The sequence below is a fragment of the Strix aluco genome, chromosome 15 (assembly GCF_031877795.1).
Source record: "Strix aluco isolate bStrAlu1 chromosome 15, bStrAlu1.hap1, whole genome shotgun sequence".
Taxonomy (NCBI): domain Eukaryota; kingdom Metazoa; phylum Chordata; class Aves; order Strigiformes; family Strigidae; genus Strix; species Strix aluco.
In genome coordinates this window covers 3367463-3393822 of record NC_133945.1, presented here as the reverse complement: position 1 = coordinate 3393822, position 26360 = coordinate 3367463, and the positions used below count along the sequence as shown (strand labels likewise).

The 26360-nt window shown below is 52.9% G+C and overlaps 1 protein-coding gene across 2 annotated transcripts; it reads left to right on the top strand.

The window, feature by feature from the left end:
* The first annotated feature begins 9387 nt into the window (after positions 1-9387).
* On the top strand, positions 9388-26148 carry LOC141930445 (uncharacterized). 2 transcript variants are annotated; one of them, XM_074841277.1, is made up of 13 exons: positions 9388-10416; positions 14241-14457; positions 16036-16193; positions 16553-16654; positions 17455-17652; positions 18036-18595; positions 19605-19878; positions 20566-20776; positions 21950-22092; positions 22875-22988; positions 23830-24036; positions 24799-24892; positions 25866-26148. In XM_074841277.1, exons 1-13 carry the CDS (start codon positions 9546-9548, stop codon positions 25927-25929), a joined length of 3213 nt encoding a protein of 1070 aa, XP_074697378.1. In that variant the 5' UTR covers positions 9388-9545; the 3' UTR covers positions 25930-26148. The 2 variants fall into 2 exon arrangements, with proteins under 2 accessions (XP_074697378.1, XP_074697379.1); XM_074841278.1 differs by lacking the exons at positions 21950-22092; positions 24799-24892; positions 25866-26148 and having other exon boundaries at positions 23830-23959.
* Positions 26149-26360: the final 212 nt, after the last annotated feature.

Here is a 26360-nt window from a genome sequence, read left to right as displayed (position 1 = left end):
TGAGGTTGAAACCCATCTGCCTGCATTGCACCACCACCACAGGGTTCCCGCCTCAGCCTTGTGTTTAGGTGGTTTCCGTGGGTATGATCTATTCACCAGTTTGAGACTCTCTTGGTGCTGCCAAGACACAGCTTGGACCTCTGTAAGAAACGCAGAGCTGACAGAGGTGTTGCTGGTCTTCCTGGAACCACGTGAACCAGCAATTGAGAAACAGTCTTTGCCACCATTATTGTCACCTGCCTTGAAGTGAAGCTGCCCTTGACTAGTTGCTTTCCTACCAGAGCATGGCCTGTCAGTGCTTACTCCTGCTCCTTCTCCTCCTCCTCCTCCCAGAGTCTGTCCACATCCCACTCCTGTGACCTTCAGCCATGTCTCATTCCCTTTTCCGTTCTGTTCCCTGACAGCTCCAGCTTCCACGGTGTGTGGCAGCAGCTTGCAGAAGTAGTGTCGTCGCAGCCCTCCTGGAGGAGACCTGGAGCGAACCAAGGGGTTTGGTGGGGTGGGATCGGGGCATCTTTGGGGGCATACCTGGGTGAGGGGAATGCTTGATGTTGCAGTTCTGTTGCAGCCAAGACAAAAAGCTTTCCCTGTGTTGAGGCCAGGTCAGGTACATTTGCTGTTTCTTGAGGGTAGACATCCCATCTTGTTTGTACAGCTGCAGTCTTCACCTAACCAGACATTTACTGGCTGAAGACAGACTGCTCCACAGCAAGCCCTTCCCTGCTCCTCTCAGCAGCTGTAGCTTCCCACCCAGCTGGTGCCCCTGGTCAGCACCACGCACACTGAGAGAAAGGGCAGTGCCTAAAAAGAGAAGGCAGCATCTCAAGAAACACCAAACTGTCTGGCCTGGCCAGTCTCTGAGCACATCAGAGCAGTAGTTGGCTGTCTCAGGTCACGCAGAATCCAAAGCTATCCCACCACCTGAGGACTGCTGGCATTTATAGCTGGTGGCTGCCTGGCCTGACCCTTCTGGCTAAGGGGAGACAGGGTTTGTACAAACTCCAGTGGAACCAGGAGGCTGGATGTGCTTCCCACTGTCGGGGTCCAGCCCAAAGCTGTCACCTGCACCTGTGAACAGAGAACGAAGCCAGAAAGTTCTGGGGCTGAGCACTGGCACACATCCTTCTTTGAAGCACTTTTTCCCTGTTCAATGGCTTTGTAAAGCCCACTCCCACATGGCAGCACTTGGAAGTCAGAGGAGCTGGATGTAACTGGTGACACTGGGAGACAGTAGGTAGAGGCTCAGTGGGGAAGAAGAGCCAATACAGCCAGTCGAAATGCTCCGGGCTGCTGATCCATCCCATCTAACCTGCTAAACCACATCCAGTGGCTTTTTCAGTCCCTTTTTTTGCAATGTAAAGGCTGTCCACAAAGCACTCTCACTTCTTCAGCATGGATCTGCAGTGAGTATTTGATGTCCTCAGGCTTTTTGTCTTGTGCCATGACCTGAAAGGGGAGGGAAGAGAGCCTTCCGCAAGGCTGGTACGGTGATGCTCCTCCAAGGCAGACTTTGACCCCTAAATCTCCTTGGCTTTTCGGGGCTGAGCTGCAAGTCCTGCGGGGAGTCTTACCCTTAGCAGAGGTGGGTGGGAGGCAAGAAACGCCCTCCACGGCTGGGCTGGAACACTCCACCAGTTAAATATCGCTGCTGCTGGGCTGGCAGAAGGGTACACAAAGGAGCATTTTCTAACTGCTCCACACCCACTGTCCTTTCACTGGGACATGTGCCAGTGAGACCCCATGGGAAGCACAGCACCGATGAATGTGGTCTGCCAAGAAAAGAAAACAACTCACAACAGATCTCTCAATTCATAACTGTTATAAGCAGTGACTGAGGAAGGAAGAAAGTTGAAGTGGATAAATAGTAAGGATTTCCTCAGGATTTTGTCTGAAGTGGATGCAGGTGAGCAGCATAAAGATGCTCAAAATAACCTCCCAGCAGACAATAACTGCTCACCCTCAAGAGTGCCAGGACGGGAGCTCTTGGGGCAGGGGTGGGTTCAGCAGAAAGGACAGGTAAGGGCCACAGTCTCACCTGGGGCAGCAGATCCCCCTGGAGGGACAGTATCCCCCAGAACCAGGCTGATTGGCTTGGGAGCAACACCTGGGTCCCATGGGACAGCATCAGTCACATGTTTTTATTCATTATCCTCTCGCATGCCAGCGCCAGTGGCTGTCAGAGTCACCTCGTGTTTGGTGCTGTCCTTTCAGGCAGGATACTGGTGGTGTTCAAAGCCACCCACCAGCCCTTTGCAAAGGGGAAGGGGACAGGGGCAGGCTGCAGCTCGCCTGACTCTGCTCCTGCGGTCTCCCCAGGCCGTGATACCTGATCCTAAGGGTGGGGAGCATCTCCCAGCTGGCTGCTCATATCTTGTCCCCCTGATGGGTACATCCCCCCCCACCCAGCAGTAAATGCCTGGTGTCTTTCAGCCTGCAAGAGGCAGTTCAACAGCTCCAAAAGCACTTTGTTATAAGCAGCAAGGAGGTCTCCAGGTTCAGGAGGGCAGCATGTGTTAGACTTGCTTTCAGCAGCAGCCTTAGAGGCAGCACTCGCTAGCTGAGACGTATCACCGCAACATAGAGTAGTGATGAAATGGAAAGGTCCTGTTAACGGCGGGGCGGGAGCTCTGCGATGTCTCTGTGGTGACAGCAGAGCAGACGGTTGGGGAGCACTGCTCCCCACGCAGGCTCAGACCGTGTCAGGTCCTTTGCCTGAGCCCCTGGTGACGGGGAGATCCCGGGCTGTGCCCCAGCCAGCACCCGCAGCGATCACCAGCACGTGTCTGCGCAGGCACCGCCATCCCTCGGCAGCGCTGGCTGAGGGGCTTTGGTACAGCCCCGCTCTGCCTGGTTGAGCAATGCTGCTGGGATGCCGGGAAAGCCTCTGAGACAGCCTGCAGCCAGGGGTGTGTGCATCTGCATGCGCAGCAGCGTCAGCTTGTTCCTTGTACAAACCATTTGGAGTGAAACCAATAAACACTGAGCTTTCTTTGCCTGCGTTAGCGAGCTGAGCCTCCTTGTGTGTCTCTTCTCTTCGCCTCCCCTCGCCCTGTCCCTGCTCCACGTGCTCGGTGGCAGCTCAGCCATGGCCACCTGACCAGCAGGACAGGGCACCTATGGCCCCAGCTGGCCATCCACACGCAATGCCCACAGCCACAGGGACGCGTCCACACCCCTCAGTGGTTCGGTGAGCACCCGCCCCACGCAGGCTCATGGTGGTTGCTGTCGCCGCAGCCACCATCCTGGGCCACGCTGGGTCTGACCACATCCCTGCCTTACCCCCAGCCCAGCGTTGTGCATCCCACAGCACCCAGTCCAGCCACGGGGTGGGAGTGGTGGGGGCCATGGGGCACCATGCTGGGCATGAACTTGGCCAAATACCCCCAGGGGCTTTGCTGGAGAGAGCTGGAGCCAGTTCTGCCCTGGCTGGTCCCACACGGGTCCCACACGGGTCCCACCAGTGTCCCTCAGCCTCAGCGGCACCAATGGGTGCTCCCGCTTGTCCCCCACACACTCAGGATCAGCCATCTCCAACCTCCTCCACTGACTGCAAGTCCCACCCCACAGTAAGACCCGTCTACTCAGGTACAGACTGGGCATGCTCCAGCACCTGAACAAAGCAGCTTCCTCTGCTGAGGGTGTATTTTTGACATGAGAAAAATGTGACCTCATACAGCATCTGACCCTTCCAGGTATTTCCTGCCTTTAACAGGCCTGTCTGAGCTTATTCAGAATAGAGGTAGGAAATACATTCTGACAGCAAGGTACACTTTTCTACTGAAGTGGTTAAAGCTTTTGCAGGGCTGTACAGGCTTGTCCTGCTGAGCTCTGCCTTGGCAAAGCTACGTCACGCTGTGCTCACTGTAGGTTGGGGACCGTAGATGTGGCTGTGCCCAACACACCCAGCCAGCAGACACAGACCCCCCAAAAGCAACAAGAGCTGCAACTTTCCTCCTGGTGAATCCTGGTGCCATGACCCAGAGTTGCCCGGTGCTGCGGACCCACCTCCTTTAGTCATCAGCCATATGTCTGAGCACGGTGGCCACAAACGGCAGGTCCTGCCCTGTCACCCCTGCACTTCTTCTGTGTGGGGGTCAGGGTCTCCCCCACCAGTTCCCGCTCACTGCATGGGCAGCAGCTCCACAGAGCCTCCCTTCATCTCGTGGCAGGACGTTTGGTCTTCTGTCCCCAAATCCCCCCTTGCTCTGCTTCCTCGCAGGCTGGCGGGCTACTGCATGGCTGGAGAAGGCACGAATGGGAGGAAGGAGCTTTCTGGGGTCCAGGCTGCGCTCCCCATCAGAAGGACAGGAGCCTGGCGGTACAAGGCAGCAGCGGGTGAAGCGAGCACCAGGGCTGAGCACGCAGCGGAGGCGGGAGGGCGTGGGAACCTGAGAGGGGCATGGGGACCTCGGGGACAGGCGTGACAGGGAGTCACTTGAGCCCGATTGCGCCACACAGATCCCAGCAAGGGATGAGTCAGGGCCCCTTCTGGGTAAGGGTGTTTCCTCTCCCCACAGCTCTCCACCTCCCTTTGTAATTCCAGAGCCTCATGATTGCATAAATCCAATGTCTCTAAAATGAGGCGGTTAAACTGAATAAACCCTGTCAGGAGGAACACTGGCTTTACTACCCTGTGGATGAGCAGCCATGCGGAGCACTCAGGCCCTGCAGTCAGCTCTGCATGCTCTGGGGGTTTGTTTGCTCAAGTCCCTGTGGGAATTGCCCCAGTGCTGCTCTGGGGACACGCACGCTGCCAGGGTCCACGCTGGAGTCTGGGGGAAAGCTCATACTGCCAAGGTCCCCCCTCCCTGCATTGGTTTACACCCCAAGGAGGACCCCTCGCAGCACAGCCTCTCCTCCAGGAGTAACTGCAGAGCCTGTGAAGACACTGGGGCTGTGGGGGCACAGGTCCCCCCAGCCGAGCTGGCAAGACCTGGGGCAAACGCAGCCCCTCTGGCAGAGCTCCCTTGCTCTGAAGCACTGGTTTCCAGTTACAAGAGAAAGGAAGACACCAGGCTACTGGGTCACGAGCAGGAGCCCACATTTGGCCCAGCCACGGGAGCAGCTGCTTTGTCAAACAGGTGTTTGGCACCAAGTCCAGCCCAGAGGCGGATCTCCGGGACCTCCTCCTGCCACAGGGTCCCTGTGTTTGGAGGAGGGGGGCAGTAACCACACACATCTCCCCATGGGAGATCCAGGGAAGGGGGACTGGACAGCCCCGTGAACAGGTCTGGGGGAGCAGGAGCCAAGAGTTGATAGGGAGGAAGAGGAAGGCCAGGCTTGCCTCCTCCCAGTCGCCCAGGCAGCAGGGTCACAGTGCAACTTAAAGCTTAAAGCTCCTCCCGGCCAGGTGTGCTAGAAAATGTGCAGTGGCATTTGCTCTTCCCTCTGCATCCAGGCAGGCTGGTGATGTGCGGAAACAGACTCTACAACTCAGAGAGAGTTATACAGCAGGTATGGTTACTCCAGCCGGGGTGCAAGGGGATTTCTCCACAAAGCTTGCACCCCAACAGCACATTTTACCAAAAACTTATCGAGTGTGGATATACATATTCATTGGATTACATAACACAAACATACATATGCATAAGGGGGGCTGGGTGAGTTCTAGAGGCTGGTGTCAGCAGTTTATGTTCTCTTTGCACCTGCCCATTGCCTCCTGGGGGGCATCTCTGGGGTCTGTTGGAGGAAGGCTCACAGTCCTCCTCTCGGAGTATGCGCAGATTCTTGTAGCCAATTTCTTGAACAAGAGTGGTTCCAGCAGGTTTACTCCCTCTATCTTATCTTTGCCGGTCAGAGAGGGACCTGGGGGTGTTGATTGCCAGCCGGCTGAACAGGAGCCAGCAGTGTGCCCAGGTGGCCAAGAAGGCCAATGGCATCCTGGCTTGTACCAGCACTAGCATGGCCAGCAGGGACAGGGAAGGGATCTTACCCCTGTGCTCGGCACTGGTGAGGCCACCCCTCGATGAGTGGGTTCAGTTTTGGGCCCCTCACTCCAAAAAGGCCATTGAATGACTCGAGCGTGTCCAGAGAAGGGCAACGGAGCTGGTGCAGGGTCTGGAGCACAGGTCTGATGGGGAGCGGCTGAGGGAACTGGGGGGGTTTAGTCTGGAGAAGAGGAGGCTGAGGGGAGACCTCATGGCCCTCTACAACTCCCTGAAAGGAGGGTGCAGAGAGGGGGGATGAGTCTCTTGAGCCAAGGAACCAGCGGCAGGACAAGAGGGAATGGCCTCAAGCTGCGCCAGGGCAGGGTCAGACTGGCTCTTAGGAAGGATTTCTTTGCAGAAGGGGTTGTTGGGCGTTGGAATGGGCTGCCCAGGGCAGGGGGGGAGTCCCCATCCCTGGAGGGGGGTTGACCCAGCGCTGAGGGATCTGGTGGAGTTGGGAACGGTCAGTGTGAGGTTCATGGTTGGACTGGAGGAGCTTCAAGGTCCTTTCCAACTAAACCCCCCCAGTTCCCTCAGCCGCTCCCCATCAGACCTGTGCTCCAGACCCTGCACCAGCTCCGTTGCCCTTCTCTGGACACAAAGGCCAGCACAGAGGCGTGCTCAGGTCCTGGCCGGGGGGTCAGTGGGGTGGGGGAATGGCTACCCAAATGGCAAACATCTGTCCGCTTAGTCTGTCCGTCTCCGTCTGTCCATCCACCCATCCCGCCCCGGGAGAAGAGCTGGGAAGAGCCAGAGAAGGATCTCCTGGGACACAGGGACCAGTGAACTTATTTTGGGGATGGAGCCTCGTGAATGACTCTCCCTCCTCCGCCTCCCCATCCCGTCCCGCCCCGACCCACCCTCCGCAGCGGGCGGCGGGGCCGGCACGGCTGTGGCAGCGAGCGGCGGTGAGTGCGCCCCGCCGGGGCACCGGCTGCGCGGGGGCTGCGCGGGGGCTGCGCGGGGGGTGCGCGGGGGGTGCGCGGGGGATGCGCGGAGGATGCGCGGGGGATGCGCGGGGGCTGCGCGGAGGATGCGCGGGGGATGCGCGGAGGATGCGCGGGGGATGCGCGGGGGCTGCGCGGCCGGCGGGGCTGGGCAGAGCCCGCTGCCGGCGGCCCAGGCTGAGCCCCGAAGCTCCGCTGCGGCCGCTCCGCAGAGCCCCGCCGGCAGCGGGCGGTAGCCCCGGACGGTAGCCCCGGACGGTAGCCCCGGGCCGCGCGGAGGCCTTGCCCCACCCCCGGCCCTTCTCATCTCCCTCCGGCCGGGGCCGGGCTCCCGCTGCCTCCTCGCCTCGGAGCCGGTTATCCCGCCCCGCCGGCCTGTCCAGCTTTGGGTTTGGGTTTTTTTTCCTGCTGTTTTCTCACATTTCTGGTGGGTTTTTTCTGTGCAGCCCCTGGCCAGGAGCTCCCCCGTGTGTTCCTCCTCCTCCTCCTGCCTGTGGCTGCAATGGGGGAGCTGGTGGGACTGGGGCACCGGTGGGGATGGGTCCGGCAGGAGAAGCCGGTGCAGGTTCTTTTTTCTTTGGAGGCTGGGCAGGAGGAGGAGTCTGCCAGAGGGCGGCTGTTGGCAGTGATTTTGGGGCTAATCTGTGCCTGAAAGGGAACACAGACCTTTTTAATAGCGACCGACTGACAGAAGAGCGAGCAGTGCCGGGGCTGCTCCTGGCTGGGAGAGGCACAGAATCACAGAAGCGTTTAGGTTGGAAAAGACCTTGAAGATCCTCCAGTCCAACCATTAGCCTAACATTGACAGTTCCCAACTACACCACGAGGCGTGTGTGTGCTGCTCCATCTCCTGCAGCCTGAGAGCAGGTGAGCGTGGGGCTCAGCACAGCCAAGGGGGGGCATTTGGAGGCAGAGTGGCTCGGGCTCATCTCTCCATCAGGGTCCGTTCTGTTGTGGAATCACTGTCCCCTTCACACTTTGGAGTTATTGCAGATTCCTCCTGTTGGTGAGGAGATGTCTGTGCACTGGCTTCAGCTCAGGCAGCCGCAATAAATGGGACCATAGAGGCTCGCTCGCAAGCCCGGGCGTTTACATCCGTAGCTGGAGGTTGTGGTGATACGGTCCCACTGCGGCTGGCACGTCACCTAAAAAAGACCGCAGGTACCACCCACACAGCTGTGAGCATCAGCCCTGACTTTGAGCAGCCGGAGGGTTGGGTCCCTTGCTGACCCGTCAGCCCCACGCAGATGCAGCACAGGAGGGGGACAGGCCCCTGGCTCCGTGCTGGTGGGCACTGCACGGGCTGGAAGCCTCCGCGTGGCTGATCGCAGCATGGCTGAGCTCAAAGGCTGCAAGGAGGGCATCTGAGCTCCGCAGGTGATGGTACGGCTGTGCGTGGAAACATCTCTGGACATGGGAAAACAAATCAGAGATTTTCTTCAAGCATCTTAAATTGTCAGTTCCTCCCCACGGCTTATGCTGCAGGCTGACTCTGCATCTGCCGGAGCCGTGGCGGTGCTGGACATTGAATGACTCGAGCGTGTCCAGAGAAGGGCAACGGAGCTGGTGCAGGGTCTGGAGCACAGGTCTGATGGGGAGCGGCTGAGGGAACTGGGGGGGTTTAGTCTGGAGAAGAGGAGGCTGAGGGGAGACCTCATGGCCCTCTGCAACTCCCTGAAAGGAGGGTGCAGAGAGGGGGGATGAGTCTCTTTAATCAAGTAATAAGTGATAGGACAAGAGGGAATGGCCTCGAGTTGTGCCAGAGAAGGTTTAGACTAGGTATTAGGAAGGATTTCTTTGCAGAAGGGGCTGTTGGGCGTTGGAATGGGCTGCCCAGGGAGGTGGTGGAGTCCCCATCCCTGGAGGTGTTCAAGAGTCGGGTTGACCGAGCGCTGAGGGATCTGGTGGAGTTGGGATCTGTCAGTGCTGGGTTAACGGTTGGACTGGATGATCTTCAAGGTCTCTTCCAACCTGGATGATTCTGTGATTCTGTGGTCGGTGTGGTGGCCAGTGGAGCTGCTCTGTGATGCATGCGACAAAAATACAGCTGAACCCATCTGTCCTCTTCTTCCCCACCCTCACCTTGATGGGGAAGATGGTTACTATCATCTGTAGTGCCATTTTGTGTTAATACCCGTGGAATAAATTGCACTCGGGGAAATAACTATTAACACAGACACCATACAACTTTCGATGTTCACACAAGTCTCAGGGTTTCCAACACTGAAAACTTCTGGCTTCGCCCCATTGCAGTCACTGTTATGCATCTTGATAAACCTCTGAAGAAACACAGGGAGGAAAAATTATGGGGCTTTAAAGCTGTTAAATGTCACTGGTGTGTTTCTGTGTTTCCTAACAAGATTCTTCTTTTCTCCCCCCCACCCCCGACTCTTAAAGCAGCTGAGCTGGGGAATCTCTTGATCAAGCCGTACTCTTCTCAGTCTGATTTTTGTGGGACTGCTGCTTTGCTTTGCAAACCAGAAGTCCCCAAAGAAGTGTGCCTGCCTCTGCCAGTGCCTCTGCCAGTGAGCATCCAGGTCAGAGGCCTTGTGTTGCTGTCCTGCAACAGCCAAGTGGTGGCAGCTTCCTTCTGGGCTCTATTTGTGGCTGTGAAAAGGACAGGTCCACTTTCCTCTAGATTTGAACTGAAACAAAAACCCCAGCCTTCATCATGGGAGATATCTGGCACATTGGATTGATGGTACTTGTGTACGTCTGGTTTCCCAAAGCTGCTGCTCAGAATCTCATAAAGAACCCCAGGGACCAGAAAACAGAGCAAACCCTCTTGATTAGTGAAGTAAATACTGACAGTCCAGGAGAGGACACTTCTGAGTTTGTGGAGCTCTACCACACCAGCGGTCAAACAGCCCGCTTGGATGGATACTACCTGGTCTTCTACAATGGCAATGGAAACCGAGCCTACAAAGTTTTAAACCTCCAGGGCAAAGTTACTAACAGCCAAGCCCTCTTTCTTGTTGGCTCCTCTTCTGTGAACCCTGCTATAGTTATTCCTAAGAACACTATCCAGAACGGCCCTGATGCAATTGCTCTATACTACGGAAAAGGGAACTACAAAGAGGGCATGAGCGTCACAAGTTATGGACTAGTAGATGCCTTGGTCCATAAGACTAAGAAGACAGACGGAGCAGATACGCTGGTCAGGGTACTGACCCCTGGCAGAGATGCTTTCTTGGAGGACTCCTCCTTCAGGACCACGGATGAATCAATAGAAAGGTGCCGTGGGGCAGATGATCAGTGGATCTTCCAAATGGCCATGCCCACCCCAGGCACAGACAACCACTGCATCCTAACTCCTCAGCTGAACGCATCTGCTGTCCTGATCAGTGAGGTCCTTGCTGCCTCTTCTTCTGAAGAGTTCGAGTTCATAGAGCTTCAGGGTCCCCACTCCACCATGCTGAGGGACATTGTTCTGGTGCTGATCGATGGTCGGACCAAAGACATTTATTTCACCATGGATGTTTACGGCAAAACCTCACTGGATGGGCTACTTCTGATTGGTCCAGCACAAAGCAGAACCCCAGGTAAGGACTGCATTTTGATAACTACCTCAGAGCTGGGGGGGCGATCAGCCAATTTGGAGCTGGAGGATGCTGTCATTTTTCACTGTTGTTTGGTGTTCTGAGAGACCAATGAAAATGTGACTCGGAGCTCAGTGGCAGATAAAAAAGCAAATCAAATGTTAGAAGTTATTGGAAAAGGAATTATATAAAACAAATAATTAAATATTAGAAATTATTAGGAGAAGAGGAAAGAATGGAGGGCATCTTTTAGGCCACTGTATAAATTCATGGTTTGCTTTCATCTTTAATTGTGTCTTGTGTGGTACAATACCTTAATCTCAGAAAGACATATTGGAATTGGAGACATTCAGAGAAGGTCAGCTAGGATGGATAGTGCTCTGGAAATGCTTCCACAGAAGAAATAACTAAGTACACCTAGAAAAGGGAAAGCTTAGGAGGGCCCTGACACAGGTTTCAGAAATGGGAGTAGCCTGAAGAAAGTGGACTGGGATCAATTGCCAACCCTTTCTCCTGGTACAAGAAATAAAGGGCATCAGAAGAAGGTAGAAGGAGGTGGTTTCGGGACAAACAAGTGGAGGTGGCATGTCTCGAAGTAGTGATAGACCTGCAGAGCTCCAGGTGAGGGACCTCGTGGAGGTCACAATACCACGTGTGCCTTTGCTGCTTGGGAGGACACGGTTCTGCTCCCAGCCCTGTGGCCAGCCTGGCGCAGGACCCTGACTGTGCCGTGTCTCCTTGAGGTGTCCCCCTTCTCTATGTGCAGCTGGGAGGTCATTCACAGCAGATCACTCCCTTCTCAAAAAAGCACAAGGGTTTTTCCTCCATGGCAGCATCTGCAAATGTAGGTCACGTGTGTATTGGCTGTGTGAAGCTGCAATCTAAACTTCCTCTCAACATTCAAAATTTCTTCCAGGCCACCAGAGGAGGAAGAAATAACTTGTTATTTTGGGCACCTCAAAAGAAGATTTTGGCATCTGGAGACACTGACTCTGCAGATGTCTTGTGTAATTCACTGACTCATGATTTCTGAGTCAGGGAGTATATTCATGCTCACAAAGCTGGTTCCCATAAAAATAAAGATACTTTTGCAATTAAAACTTTCTTTTTTTTTAAAGAAGTTGAGCTCCTTTTTACAATTCAAACTGCTCCAAATACTCTCTCACCACAAGTAGAAGAGCTGATTGTCTCAGAGCTGAGCTCTGCCTTTCTCACCGGGAGAGGTGCTCTGCTCTTACCTCTGGGTGAGCTGGGGCTCTTAGCAGTCAACAGCTAAGGGGGTGTCAAAGAAAGTGATGCAAAAGCACGACCAGCTTTCAGAATAAGCAGGAAATTGCTAACGATTATGTTTAACTCTTCCTCAAGACTCACTCAAGTCAAGAAGGTGACTGGAGATATGCTTTGGCATTTTTTTCCAATGAGGCTTTGTCAAGATGTCTCAAGCATACTGCACACACATTTTTGTGGAAGATTTTTCCCCCAAAAACACCCAATGACACTGTGTGATTAAAAAAATCATCTTAAAAGGATACTTTCATAAGTGACTCCATGCTGAGCACTATGTTAGAAGTTGATTTAACCCGACCACTTCAGATTTGGGACAGGAGCTGTTAAAATGGCCCCAGCTGTTAGCCCTGTATTTGTACGGTTTGTCTGCCTATCGCTGCAGAGAACTTCAAGCTGTGAGAGCACTAGAGAAAAAGTCCTCCCTAGACAAATGCCAGTGTGAAAACTTTCAGTTGAATCACAGACTGGTTTGGGTTGAAGGGACCTTTAAAGATCATCTAGTTCCATCCCTGCTGCCATGGACAGGGACACCTTCCACTAGATCAGGTTTTTTCAAAGACCCATCCAACCTAAGCTTGAACACTTCCAGGGCAGAGCATCCACAACTTCTCTGGGCAACCTGTTCCAGCATCTCACCACCCTCATTGTAAAACTTTTCTTCCTTATTCTTCTAATCTAGATCTACCCTCTGTCAGTTTAAAATCATTACCCCGCATCCTGTCAGTACAGGCTCTGGTAAAAAGTCTGTCCCCACCTTTCTTATGCTTGTAAGAACCTTTAAGTATTAAAAGGCTGCAAGAAGGTCTCCCCAGAGTCTTCTCTTCTCCATGCTGATCAACCCCAAGTCTCTCATCCTTTCTTCATGGGAGAGGTTCTTCCAGCCCTTGGATCATCTTTGTGGCCCTCCTCTGGATCTGCTCTAACAGGTCCACATCTTTTTTGTGCTGGGACCCCCAGAGATGGACGAAATACTCCAGGAGAGTGGAGTAGAGGGGGAGAATCACCTCCTTGACCTTTTGACCACTCTTCTTTTGATGTTGCCCAGAATATAATTGGCTTTCTGGGCTGCAAGCGCACATTGCCAGCTCACGTCCAATTTTTTATATACCAGTATCCCCAAGTCCTTCTCTGCAGGGCTACTCGCTATCCATTCATCCCCCAGTCTGTACTGATACTGGTGACTGCCCTGACCCAGGTGTAGGACCTTGCACTTGGCCTTGTTGAACTTCATGAGGTTCACATGGGCCCACTGGCGTCAAAGTCCCTCTGGCATCCCTTCCCTCAAGTGTATCAACTGCATCATTCAGCTCAGTGTCATCCACAAACTTGTTGAGGGTGACTCACTGCCCAACATTAATGAAGATACTGAACCGTACTGGTCCCAGTACAGACCCCTGAGGGACACCACTTGTTACTGATCTCCATTTGGGCACAGATCTGTTGACTACAACTGTTTCGATGTGGCCATCCAGCCAATTCCGTATCCACTGAATATTCCATCCATCAAAACCATATCTCTTCAACCTAGATAGAGACAAGGGTGTTGTGTGGGACCATGCCAAACTTGCAGAAGTCAAGATAGACGACATCAGTTGCTCTTCCTTTATCCTCCAACGCAGTCGCTCCATTGTAGAAGGCCACCAGAGTAGTCAGATGGGGAGAAATAGTCCCCTGGGCAGGGGTGCAGGAGGGCTGAGGCACAGGACTGTCCCTTAGTGTGCAGGTGCCCTGGTGGCACTTCTCAAGGAGTAACCACTTCTCCTTACCCTTCGGCCTCTCATGTGATTCCTCCTTTAATGTTTGTTCCCTGGAGCCATTTACACAGGGAGAAGTATTGAAATGTCAGCAGTCTGCTGCTTTTTAATGTCCTCAGCAGTTCCTACTGGGTGCTGGGGAAATAGCTTGTGAAGGGAACATTAAAGACGAGGAAGGAAATTGGGAAGCTCATGATATTGGGAAACTCCACCAAACCTCAACCTTAATTTTGCACGCTGGTGTCTTGGGCCTTTGCTGAATATGTGTGCATGTGTATGTGTAAGAGTGTTTGCAAAAAACATGGACTGCTAAATGGTGGAATAAAATATAAATTCTTAAATATTTTGTGTACTATTAAAGTAACTGCTACCTGAAAGGTTAGTGGATTTTGCAGATCTCTTTTAGAATTAAAAATTTCCTTTACTGCAGACGAAGTCATATCAGCACTTGCTTTCCAGCTCCTCTGCTTACGCATGAATCAGCTCCTCTGTTCACAGAACCAAAATAGCAGGATGAACTCTGCTCAGATTTCCCCCTCCATCCTCCTCTGTATCTTTGTGAATCTAGCCACAAATGGGGAAATTCAGGCTGAGCAAACATAAGAAATGATAGTGAGCAGAAAGATGGGGTAGCAGATGCCAAACCTGCAATAACCAAACAAAACCACTTTCTGAGTTTCTGTGTCCTGCACTCCAGGACCGAAGTGATGCTGGTTTCCTACGTGGTGGGTATCTCTCATGTGTTGCTTACGTGCCATTGTTGTTCCTTTCCTTGCTGGTGTGCAGTGGATCTGCCATTCCCAGAGACCACCACCCGCCCTGTCCTCAGAGGTGGCCCCAATGCCATTGCCCTCTACAGAGGCAACAGCAGCAGTCTTGTCCCAGGGAAGGCGCTGCCAGTGACCGGCCTGTTGGATGCCTTCGTGTACACGAGCAGTGAGGAACCGAACCCTGAGCTGCTGGAGATCCTGACCCCTGGCAGACCTGCCTACAAGGAAAAGCGGTGAGAGGCTGCTCACTGGGCAGGGCTGGGAGGAGAGTTTGGCACCAGAGTCACCCTCGTCTGCTGGGGTGACCCCTGCCTTGTGCCCCACACCCTGGTCAGGACTGGAAGACAAGTGCCACCTGCAGACCAGGGTGTCCCTGTGGCAGTACTGAGTCCCAGACTTTCCCCACTTCCTCATTTACGTTTGTAGGTGTCCCCCTCTCCACAATAGCCCTGGTGCAGCAGTTCAGTTGCAGAATAAAGTACTTGAGGAGGAGTTTTCTGACCAAATGATTGCTGATTCTTATTTTATAATTTTAATTATTTATTGTTTATAAAAGTGTAATGGTCAATATAATAAATTTTCCAGTACCACTTTCAACAAGTAAAGGTTATTCTTAGGTTCAGGATGGAATTTCAGGTCAAAATTAGGGTGAGGGAGGGACTTCAGTATCTCTTGCCTGACCCAGGAGGAACTCTCTGCCCTGCTTCATCCAGACCAAGGACTGGAAGCAGGGTTACTGTTCATTCTGGGTTGAGAAACTTTCTTTTTGGTTTTGGGGTTTGTTTTTGTCTTTGGGCTGAGGGAAATGTTACTAACCTCAGACTTTTGTGAGACATGAGAACTGTTTCCTTCCCATTTGAGGCATGCTCTACTGATGGGAGAAAGAGGATGACAGAGTGGGTAAAAGACAGTGGAGCAGGTGGAGGAGCAGAGGCAGCAAGGTGCCATGCATGTGAAGACGGGGTGGGGTGTGTAGAACTAGGCAATAAGCAAAAAATATCTGAGCAAGCTCTTGTCTGTGGTTTTGATGACAAAGCACCAGACTTGGCATCCGTGTAATTGTCAACTAAATAGCAATGTCCTGGCTCTGTAGCTGAAGGAGATTCACCCTTCCTGGATGGGCCTGTGAAAGGACCATTTGAGACCACACCACATCAGGAAAGGGCATAGTTTACTCCCATGACAGGGTGACCAGTTACTCACAGCATATTCCTATTCCCTTCTTTGCTCGTCTTCCTCCCACTTGCGAAACAAAATCTGCACTTGTCCCGTAAGGAGGCGGTCTCCTTCCCTGAGGAGCTCTGTGCAGCTCCTCACATTGGGGCTTCACAGAATCATAGAGTAGTTTGGGTTGGAAGGGACCTTTAAAGGTCATCTAGTCCTACCCCTTTATCCTCTTCACCTTGGTGTTGAGGGCTCTTACTCAAGCATTTCATCCTCAGGTGCTGCCTTTCCAGTTTCTCTAGCTGCACCCCACCTTTCTTCCCAGTGGTCCCAGGATGAGGACAAATGTGTCTGTACTGTCTTGCCTGTCTTCAGACCAGTCAAAAAAGCAGCCAGGGCTAGAAGAGAAAGGGTTGGATGAAGCCCATGCTTTTCTCTCTCAAGATTTAGTGAGCTCTTGGGCTTTTTTTTGAGACAAGGAGGTACTGAGGAGGATGGGATATCTTTCCAAACTTTGTGAAAGGAGAAGACTGTAAGTGCATGGTTTCTCCCTCTGATGCAGGCAGGTGTGACTGGCAGGTGAAGAGCACTCAGGTCTCTGGCTGGCAGCTCATGTTTTCTTTCATTTACATGTCTGTCTCTTGCAGGCACCAGCTGGGAGATGTGTCCATGAACCAATGCAACTGCTGCTCTGTGACCCGGGACTCCTTGTCCTACGTCCTCAGCAGGCCCACCCCTGGCAAGTTCAATGATTGCCCCAGGAAACGCTTCAGCCAGACTCTCTCCTTCTGCCTTCGTGTAGCAGGTGACCATTAGTTATTTCTGCTCCTGTAGGCAGGACCTCCTAAGGACAAGAACACAAGCACAAAGCCAGAGCTGTCCAGGAAGACCACCCAGAGTCGTGCTGGGTTGTGTGAACGTAACACCAAAGGAAACATAACTAGGACATCTGACAATTTTCTGCAATATTTTTCTTCATGGCAACCCGTGCCAAGCTGAGCTTCTCCAGGCTTCATCCCCACACCCAACTGCTTGGGGTGAAGAGAAGCCTTTTCAGGCCCTCTGAGTGATAGGCAGGAGCTGAGCTGCACCCATCCCAGAATAAGCTGGATCCCATGATGGAGGTTGCACTGTCTGGGTAACAACTGGCTTTTTGTTTCGTAGATTGCCAGGAGTGGTTGCTGAAGTCAGAGGAGATTCTGATGACTCTGGTCCAGGCGCTTGATGGATCCTGCAGCTGTGGAGTCTCTGCCGCCTACTTCAAAGGTGAGCTGGGCAGGAGCGGGGCAGCCCAGGTGCCACCAGTGGTTAATGCCCATTTGCTTCTCACTTTCAGCCTTGTGTTCCCTGTTGCATTGTGTTCTGCTGGCCTGGATCCCAGCTAATTTGAACTTGGTGCTGATGACAGCAATGATGAGTGTTAGGCAGAGCGTGGTGCTGTTCTTCCATGTTACACAGAGTGCTCTTGTCTGCAGGTCCACCAGCACACATCAGTGCTCATCTGCAGACCACCAGCTATTTTGGCCTTGAGCATCTGCAGTCAGACGTTTGTGACAACAGGGCTGACATCTCGACTAGGAGTCTGTTGCCTGCTTGAACTTATAAGCCTACTTGACCAACTAAGCCAAGTTGCAGCAGAAATGCAAGCGGACTTACTGGTCTGTGTGGCTTTGCTGCTATCCCTACTAGGTTAGTGCGTGAGTGTGATGAGCACATGCAGACACATGAAGAGAAGAGCCGTGACCTTGCACCTGCATTTGCAGTAGCGTTATGTTTAACTTGTGTTTAGGCACCCCCCAAAGAGACCGTTCTGTTCGCTGTTGGGACTGCAAGGCTTCAGAAGGGTGAAGACAGTATCTGGGCGTGCTGTGTGACTTGTCACAGGATGCCCCTTGGCACAGGCAGAGCTCACAGCGTTGTGTGGATGTCATGAGCTGCCCTGAGTCAGCCTGACCAGGAGGGCAGTGGTGGTAGAGATGAACTGGTGAGCTCTGTGTCTCTTCCAGGAGAAAGTGGGTCTTTGGCAGCATGGGGAAACTGAGGCAGTTCTCTGCTTGCCTCTGCAGAGCCAAAGGCAGCCTGCCAGGACCTGGGGCTTGTGTTCACCACTCTGCTAACTGCTAAGTCAGAGGACCAGCTGAGCAGCCTGCTGCTAGCCTTCAAGACCTTCCTAGAGACGCCCAGACTTGCACATTTTGACAGAATGAACATCACAGCAGAAAGCTCCTGCTTCAACGATATTAATGTGCCAGACTTCCCTCCAGGTATCAGTCATCATTCCTGCAGGCTGGGGATACAATGTGTTTGAGGGTGGACATGTGGGTCTAGCTCTCCTAGAGGAGGGAGATGTCCCTCCCTCCATTTCCCCAACTCTGGCAAAGATCCCTTCCAATTTCATCACATCCAGTTACTAGAGCCCATATTGCTCATTGTCTGGAATAACAGCAAGCTCTGTTGTTACAGCTGGTATTAGCCAGAGTATTGCCTGTGCTCTTCTAAGGGGTATAGAGCACACAGATGATAAAAATCTGGTCCAGCATCCTCAGTCTTCTGCTGAATTTCATCTCACCCCAGCAAAATAATGTACAACATTGTTTCCTTGGGGCTCTTGCTTAGGCCCATATTTATGACAGTTTTGCTTTCTAAGGTGTCCCATCAGAGGTACCAGAAGGGACTCAAGAGCCTGCTGTGCATGTGGCCAAGCTACTCATCAATGAGGTGAACCCAGACAACCCAGGGGGAGGAGAGGATGCAGAGTACATTGAACTTTTCTACACTGGACAGACACGCTTTGACCTTCAGGGATACTGGTTGGTCCTCTACAACGGTAAAAATAGCCGGGCCTACAGGGTGTTGGAGCTGTCTGGACACCATACAGACGAGCTGGGTTACTTCTTGGTGGGGAGCAGCACCATGAGTCCAGCACCTATGATCAGGCTGCCCCCCAACACCATCCAGAACGGGGCAGATGCTGTGGCTCTCTACTACAGCAACACCAGCCTCTACGCGGTGAACATGGCTGTGACGGCAGAGGGGCTGGTGGACGCTGTGGTGTACACGTCCCGAATGCCGGAGAGGGCAGAGCAGCTGGTCAAAGTGCTGGTACCAGGGCAGAGCATCCTGTACGAAAACGATTCTCACAGCACTGAGGATGAGTCTCTGAGCCGCTGCCACAGCCTGAGCACAAAACTGCAGAGCAGCTTCCAGGTGGGTTGGTGGCAGATGTCCTTTCTCCGTCCATAGTCACTGGGAGGGCAGCAGTCGTGTTTCAGTATGTCCTTTATTTGGGTGAGTGGCGTGTTCTGGTGAGCCACATCTACCTCCTGCCATCTGCTGATGCTCTCACCAGCCCTCACCTCCCTGGTCTGTTCACCTGCCTGTTGTTGAACAGGTAACAGCTCCCTGCCCTGTGCAGCGTAGCTCTGAACCAGGAGATCCCTGAAGACAGCTCACATGTCACCAACCCCAGACCAGGGAGTCTGCTTTTGGGCAGCATCCTGGACTCTCAGGTTACTCCGAGCCAGATGTGGAGCTGCCTCTTCACCCCGGCTTGTTTGGTGTGGGATGTGTGGTGCAGCACATCACATCCCTGAAACTCAGCTTCCTGCAGTGCCTTGGCTGCTGGTGGGATTGATTTGTGTTAATTTGCCTGAACTGCTTTCTTTTTTATTTCAAAATATCTAGTTTCAGACAGTTGCCCTGAAGGAACATGACAGAGTACGTATGCTTGTTCTGCACAAAGCGGGGTAAGGGAGGGCTTTGCTGCTCCACTGCTGGTGCCTACTGGAATCAGGCCAACACAGAGGTGTGCTCAGGTCCAAAACTGGCACAGTAAAGCTGCTTTAGAAGCAGAAGATGTCTGCTGGCAGGAGGGAGGTGCATTTGCAGTGGGAGAGGATCACAAGGAAGCGATGCCATGGACTGGAGACACAAGTGTAGAAGTGCTCCCCACAGTAGGGCAAGAAAATGGTTCCTAGTCCTGAGAGTGGGAGTGAAGGCAATGATGGGGATGTGTGGTGAGGGGACCACCACACAGGACAACCCTTGAACAGATGGTAGGAGTCAGGAGCAGCTGATCTAAGGCAGAACCACCACGTCCTCTTCAAGCCTCACCAGGGAGCCATAGGAGGCTCTTGGTAACACCATGAGCAGCTGTGGCTCCACCTGAAGGAATGGGAGCAGCAGTGGTGGCAGCAGCTTCTGTGTCTCCCTGCAGGTGACTGTGGTGACGCCGCTGGGGGAGAACTTCTGCAGCAGCTCCTCGGCGCTGGTCCCTCCTGCCATCCACATCAGTGAGCTGTGCTTGGCCAGCAGCACTACCCCCCACCGCTTTGTTGAGCTGGAGGGGATGCCTGGCACCAGCCTGGGAGGGCTCAGCCTGGTCTTCTTCTCGGGGAAGGAGGGCGAGGCACGTGCCAGCATCCCACTTAAGGGGACCATTGGAGCCACAGGGCTGTTCGTGTTTGCGCTGGATGGAGGACATGGGCACGGTGAGGCTAATGACATGGACCTGGCATATGGTCTGTCTTCAAACAAATGGGTTCAGTGGCTTTGAGGAAAGGGAAGGAGGAGGGTGCATGGCATGGGGAACAACTCTTTCTTGCCTTTTCTGTCCTTTATTCTTTTTTTTTTCTCTCTTTGTTCTGCATGGGCTGTTCCATCACACTCCAGCTGAGAAGGTGCTTAATCCTCCTCAGTGCTTCTGCTGAGCTCCCGGTGCAGGGCAGAGGGACCAGGAGGACTGAAAGCTCCTCCTGCTGGTACCAAGACAAGGGGCTTTCAGGAGAAGCAGGGTCCACCAGGACCGTTGGGTCGTTCACTGATGCCATTTCACTGATGTTCACTGAGCCCTGCAGTGCTGCTGTCTCTTCCTGGTCATGAGGTGGTGTTTCCTCAGCACATTTGTTTATCTTGATTTATTTTTTGTTCACCTTAAATTCTGACTGGGCTGCATGAAGAGGACTCTGCATCTCAGAGGAAGCTTGATCTTTTTGGAAACCTGTGTTCACAGCAAGCAGTCACTTCTTTACAGCTTTACTTGACCTCAGTCACCACCATTATTTTGTCTCCCGTTTCTGTTCTTGGAGTTCTCCTTGTTACCAGCTTGTCCTGTCAGGCTCAGGCTCAGTCTAACACTATCTAGATGTTCACCCCATCTATTCCCCTGGCATTTCCAGATGGGACTAACCTGACTTTCAAGGACATCTCTGCTGCTAGTGAAGGCTTCAACGCTATTGCTGTGTACAGCACCAGCTTGACTCCTGGTGGCACAAAGGCAACATCAGGGAACTTGGTGGATGCCTTGGTTTACACGTGTGAGCCCAGCACAGCTGCCGTACACTTGGGCTTCCTTGGACCATCTTATGCTGTGCCCTGCAAGGATGACAGGTGAGGTCGCTTCTCTGGGAAAGTCTTTGGGTTCCCTGAGCCCAGAGCCTCTGGCTGGCGTGTCGCTGAGCTTGCTGCCTTGTCCTGCCTCTTGTATGGCTGAATGCACCCACCAGCGCTGTGATGAAAAACAGAGAGGTACGTAGCACATTGCAATGGAAAGGGCTTCCCTGTTTTTGGCGTAGGGAATTGAACTTTGTTCCTCCACTGCTCACTTAACTTGCTTCCCCCAAGGGATGTGTATGGCATCCCACGAAGGCATGCAGCCTTTACAGACAGCAGCTGAATATGCGTCTTTGTGAAACTTTTTCTTTAAAGAAAAAAGCCCAGACAACAAACCAAACAAATCAGGATATCTCTGTGAGCAGTAGAACAAAACAAAACCCAACTCCCTTTCGCTCCTAGGTGGACTCAACAACAAATAGGGCTGAACCTTTCTCTTGGTGGGACTACTAGCAGAGTTCCTCCTGTCCACTTCTGTTTGTTAATTAAATCTGTCCTCCTCAAGTCCTCTGCTCCCCTGTCCCACCTGGTGTGACAGGAGGTTCTGTGTTTGTAGCCTCCGCTACAAGCACATGTGCACAGAGCACAACCCCATGTGCATGGTTTTCCTGGGAAACTCAGCTTCCAGCTGGCTGAAACATTGTACTGAAACCTCACCGGGGTGGTTATTCACGAAGTCAGGGCAGTGGTTTGGTGGGAGATCTCACATGGGCTGACTCCAGGCAGCTCTGTCAGTCCAGTCCTAAACGACCGCATCCAGAAAAGCTGCTTCCTTACACCAGGACCGAGTTTCTAAGCTCTGGTTTGGGAAAGGAAACAATAGCTTAGTGAAATGCAGGGGCAGATATTGTGTAGCTTGGAAAACATCCTGGAGGACAAACTCCTAATTTTGGGAGGCTGGCTGTAATGAGGCGGCAATCTTACTCCTACAGAAGCCAGTCAGACCAAATAGATTAGCTCTGGCCAAGCCCAGGTCTTCTCCAACTGGTGGAGTTGGCTGGACCCATTTCTGTGATGGCTCGGTGAAAGCTGATTTCAGCTCTAGCTCCAGCAAACTCTCCATCATTCCCAGCAGTGTCAGGAACTGGAGTCCAGGGGGGATTTGTGGTTGGAGGTGGAAAGAAAGGTGTGTGATGTGTTGGTGAGCTCTGACTCCTCTTCTGGGGACAGGCCCATGTCCCTGAGCCGTTGTGCCCGTGGCAACGACAGCGCAGAACTGCAGTTTGCCGTCTCGGACCCTACCCCTGGTCTGCAGAACAGCTGTCCCCAGGAGGCCTTCGCAGTGGACCTCCACCTCTGCCTCCTGACACCCAGTGAGTGGAGCTGGGTGCCCCCACTGGTGCAGGGTGGGAGGGCTGGGAAGGGGAGGCTGACCCCAGCTTCCCATGGCATGGAAGGGGGATGCTGGTGGGGACCCTGCTGCCTCCCAGCTGTGAAAGGGGACGTGCTGGAGGAGAGCTGGTACAGACACCCATGTGTGATGTGATGCCACCATTCCTAGACAGCAGCTTCACTCACAGCTTCAGTGTGTGCTTGTATGAAGGTGGCCACGTATTTCATTTGAGATGTCTCTGCTCAGGCAGGGCCAAGCCCTGCTCGGGATTTCTCTGGAACAAAGCAGTGTGGCTCAGTCCTGACTCTGGCGCCAGCAAGCAGAAGTACAGTGGGTTCTAGAGCCCCTGCAAAGGCCATGCTTGGGGCAGTCAGGACCTGGGTAAAATGAAATGGAGGTTCCTCCTCCAGTCTCCTGAGGGGGGCAGGCAGTGGACCTCTCTCTCCTCTCCCAGCACAAGAGACCCTGTACTGGCCCGTGTGGTGGGAGCTGTGGGGCATGCCTCTTCCCCACGCCCCTGGGAGGATGGTGAAGGAGTTAAGCTGGCGTACATGGTGGTAGAAGGCCAGAAGTGAAGACTCACCATGCAGGAGCGGGGGGCAGAGGAGGATGGGATGCAGAGGAGGGTGGGATGCAGACTCTGGAGGAGCTTTGCTCCTGAGCTCAGGGGTGAAGGCAAGTGTTTTGGAGGGGGCACAGAGTTGGGAGCTTATTAACAGCACTAAGCTGCACCCAGAACCTGCACCACTCCTTTTCCTCTAGACTGTTCCACGTGGACCCTGCACCACAGGAGGTTGCTGGAAAGCTTGGGAAGGGCCTTGGTGAGCTCCCTAGAGGAGAAGTGCTCCTGCGGCATCTCTGAGCTCTACCTGCAAGGTTGGTGCCCCGCTCCGCTCGGCCGGTTTGCAGTGCCCTCCTCCCTCAACCACCCACAGCTGCTCATCATCAGGATGGTCCCTTCTGAAGCCAAACTTGCGGGCTTGCACTGGAGTGAGGGGAACTGGAGGAGCAGCGGTGGGTACATGGGTTTCAGTGAAGAGAGCTGGAGAGAGCCTGACACAGGTTGCTTACTAGTGGAAGGGCAAGCTAGAGGGACCGTGAGGCATGGGAGTCTCTGATAATGCCTGGAGACATCTGCTAGCCAAACTGAATATCCTAAACCTGCAAAGCAAAATGTCATTTGCACTCTAGAGGACTCCTGTGCTCAACTCTTTTTCTATCAGACTCCTTCAGTATCCTATACTTATGCAAAGTACCTGGACCAAAAAGTCACTTCTTGAAGTTTTAGGGACCTAGAGTTTTTGAAGGATAGGAAGAAATGTTTCTTATATTTTGGCTGGTTTTGTAAGGAAATGAAGGGTTCGCAGCCATGAGTTGGCTCTCTTGCCCAAACACCTTTTTGACCCTTTGAACAATTTCAGACAACTCTCATCAATGGGTAGAGATCATGAAATTACCAAATGTAGTACAAAATAGTCTGCTGGGTTGGGAGGACAACTCCAAGTCCCTTTTGTCACTGAAAGAGAGGTTGAGCATGTGCTCAAGTTACCTGCAAGACAGCATGGCAGCGTGATTTCAGAGAGGTGAGGAGAAGAGGTTGAAGAGCATGGGAGCAGGAGGGTGTTACTGGAGCAGGGCATGAAGTCATGGGAGCAAGATGTTCCCAAACAGCTGGAAGGTTTCCGACCACCTCCCACCCGCTGTTGTTTCTCCGCAGAGCTGAACCTGACATGCACGGACTCTCTGGTGAAGGTCTGGGGCCAGGTGTGGGCTCGGCAGCCGGAGCAGCAGCAATCCATCAAGACCTGGCACCAGGGCTTCCTGGCCAGCCCCCATCCCTTCTCTGTGGATGGGAGAGTCCTGAAAACCAGTCCTGAGTGCATTGCCCCAAAAAACGCACCATCCATGTCGCAGGACAGCAGTGGTGAGTAGGAGCCAAGCACAGTGACCTGCTTCCAGCACAGTGAGCAGAATCACAGAATCATCTAGGTTGGAAAAGACCTTGAAGATTGTCTAGTCCAACCAGAGCTGGGGCTGGGGTCAGGCCATATCTCCACATGAGTAGGGCAATGAAGGGCAAGCCACCAGGGACCTCTGGTGATGCTTCCCAAACACAGCTGCCTTCTAGAAACTGGTGGGTCATTACGAGAGAGGTAACGATGGTCAGTTCCTCCAGTGTGATGGGGTAGTCAGCCCTGTCACACCAATACCACTGGAAGTTTGGGTGTCTAAATCTTCTTGTGAGACTGGGCTTCACTGAGGAGCCCCTTGCTTTTCGAGCTGTTGGACAGACAGCCCAGAAGCCCTGAAGGCCAGTTGCTTAGAGCAGCAGCTGACACCCAGGCTGGAGCTGGCCAGAGCCGGCACACCGCGGAGGATGCAGCAGGGGGAGTGGAAGAGTGGGAGGCTGGGGAGCCCAACCTGTTGTTGCCTAGAGAAGTTGTGGGTGTCCCACCACTGGAAGTGTTCAAGGTCAGGTTGGAGAAGGCTTTGAGCAACCTGATCTAGTGAAAGATGTCCCTGCCCATGGCAGGGGACTGTACTAGGTGACCTTTAAAGGTCCCTTCCAACACAACCCAAGCCAAGCCAAGCCATTCCACGACTGTGAGTCTATGACCTCCTGGTGGCACCCTGTGGTGGGAAAGGTCATGGCTACAATTTTCTGTCTCTGCCTTTGTACCCTCAGCTTCCTTTCAGGGCTGGGAAATCGCCCTGTTTGTCATGGGATCTCTCCTGCTCGTGTTCTTGTTGGTCAGCCTGGCATTTTATGTTATCAAAAGGTGAGAAACCACCTCCCCATCTGTCTTGCATCTCTCACGCTCTCCTTCCCCAGCACTTCCCTCTCTAATCGCTGCACAGGGACCTGCTCCTTCACCTACAGATGTAGGTGAACACCTACATTCAGATGCTGCACCCAAACACTCCAGTATGTTGCTCCTAATTTTTGCAGCAAAGCCCCTTTGCTTTGATGCGGCAGATTGCAGGTTCTGCGGGAGGTTAAGACAAGCACCAATAAAACCATGGATAATGCCAGGCATGTCAGTGGACACAGCGTAAAGGCCATCAATCTTACAACGTGCTGTGGTGGGAGAGCAGAAAGCTGAAGGCACATGGCATACAAGGGGCAGTGAGAGGTGGTGCTTCGGCCGCAGGGAAGAGCTCTTCCTTAGAGCAGGGTGGAAGCAATGGCCAGTTTAGGATTACCTTGATGGGAAACAGCTTTCATATGACACCACTTTAAATAATTACTTGTCATTCCCTAATGTTTGCCAGCAGGCAAACAACAGCTTAACACTTAGGCTGTATGTTTCTCTGAAATAAATGTTGCAGTGGATGGGTTATTTAACCAGCCCAGGTGATTTCTTTCCAGTAATTTTTACTGGTCTCTCATAATTGGATACGGGGCTGATGTGCAAGAGTTAGAAATTACGAAAGGTCTTAAAAGAGATTTGGGGAATAGAAAACTCAACATGTATTTTTTAAAAGAAATTTTAAAAATACCTTAAGCCAGATTTAGGGAAGCTCTTTCAGAAACCAGGGTGGTTTTAAGTTGATGTACATGTGCCAGGTGATGGCAGGTGTTCTGCTCCTGTTTTTCCCCAAAACGTTAACAGAGACCTCAGGAAACTCCGTGCCTGCTGCAGGTTGGTCATCCAGCCTCTTCATTTTAAGTGCAAAGCTGAGATGCAGATTAGCTGCTTGGTGCAACAGAGCAGAGCAACTGATCTTGCGTTTTTGTCTGTTGCTTTTCAGACATCCCCAAAATTACACCAACATCGAAATGAATGACCGTGGGGAGATTGCAGCAGACTTCTAATGCTCCTGGGCACAGCTGCAGCAGCAGGCTCTAACAGCACTGGGGCCAAGCGTGTGTCTCTGTGAGGGGCAGACTGGTTGTCCAGCTCCCCCATCCACGGGGGGTGCTGCAAGGACCTGCAAAATGCCCAGATGTATATATACATATATGTGTGTGTATACAGCTCTGTGTGTGTGTATGTATGTATACAAATACCTGAATTATTTTTACACTTCTAAATTTTGACCTCTGACTCAAGGTGTTCAAAGAAACAGGCTGGGGACCTCTTCTAGGCAAAGTTTGTGCTAAGTGTGGTGACCAGAAAGAAAGAAGCCTGCTTGGCTGATGCAGGATATCCCGTCTCCCCTCAAGTTGCACTGCTGGGTGATGAACCAAGGCTGGCAGATCTTTCCACCCAGCAGGCAAGTCCAATTTCTAGTCCCTCTGGACTC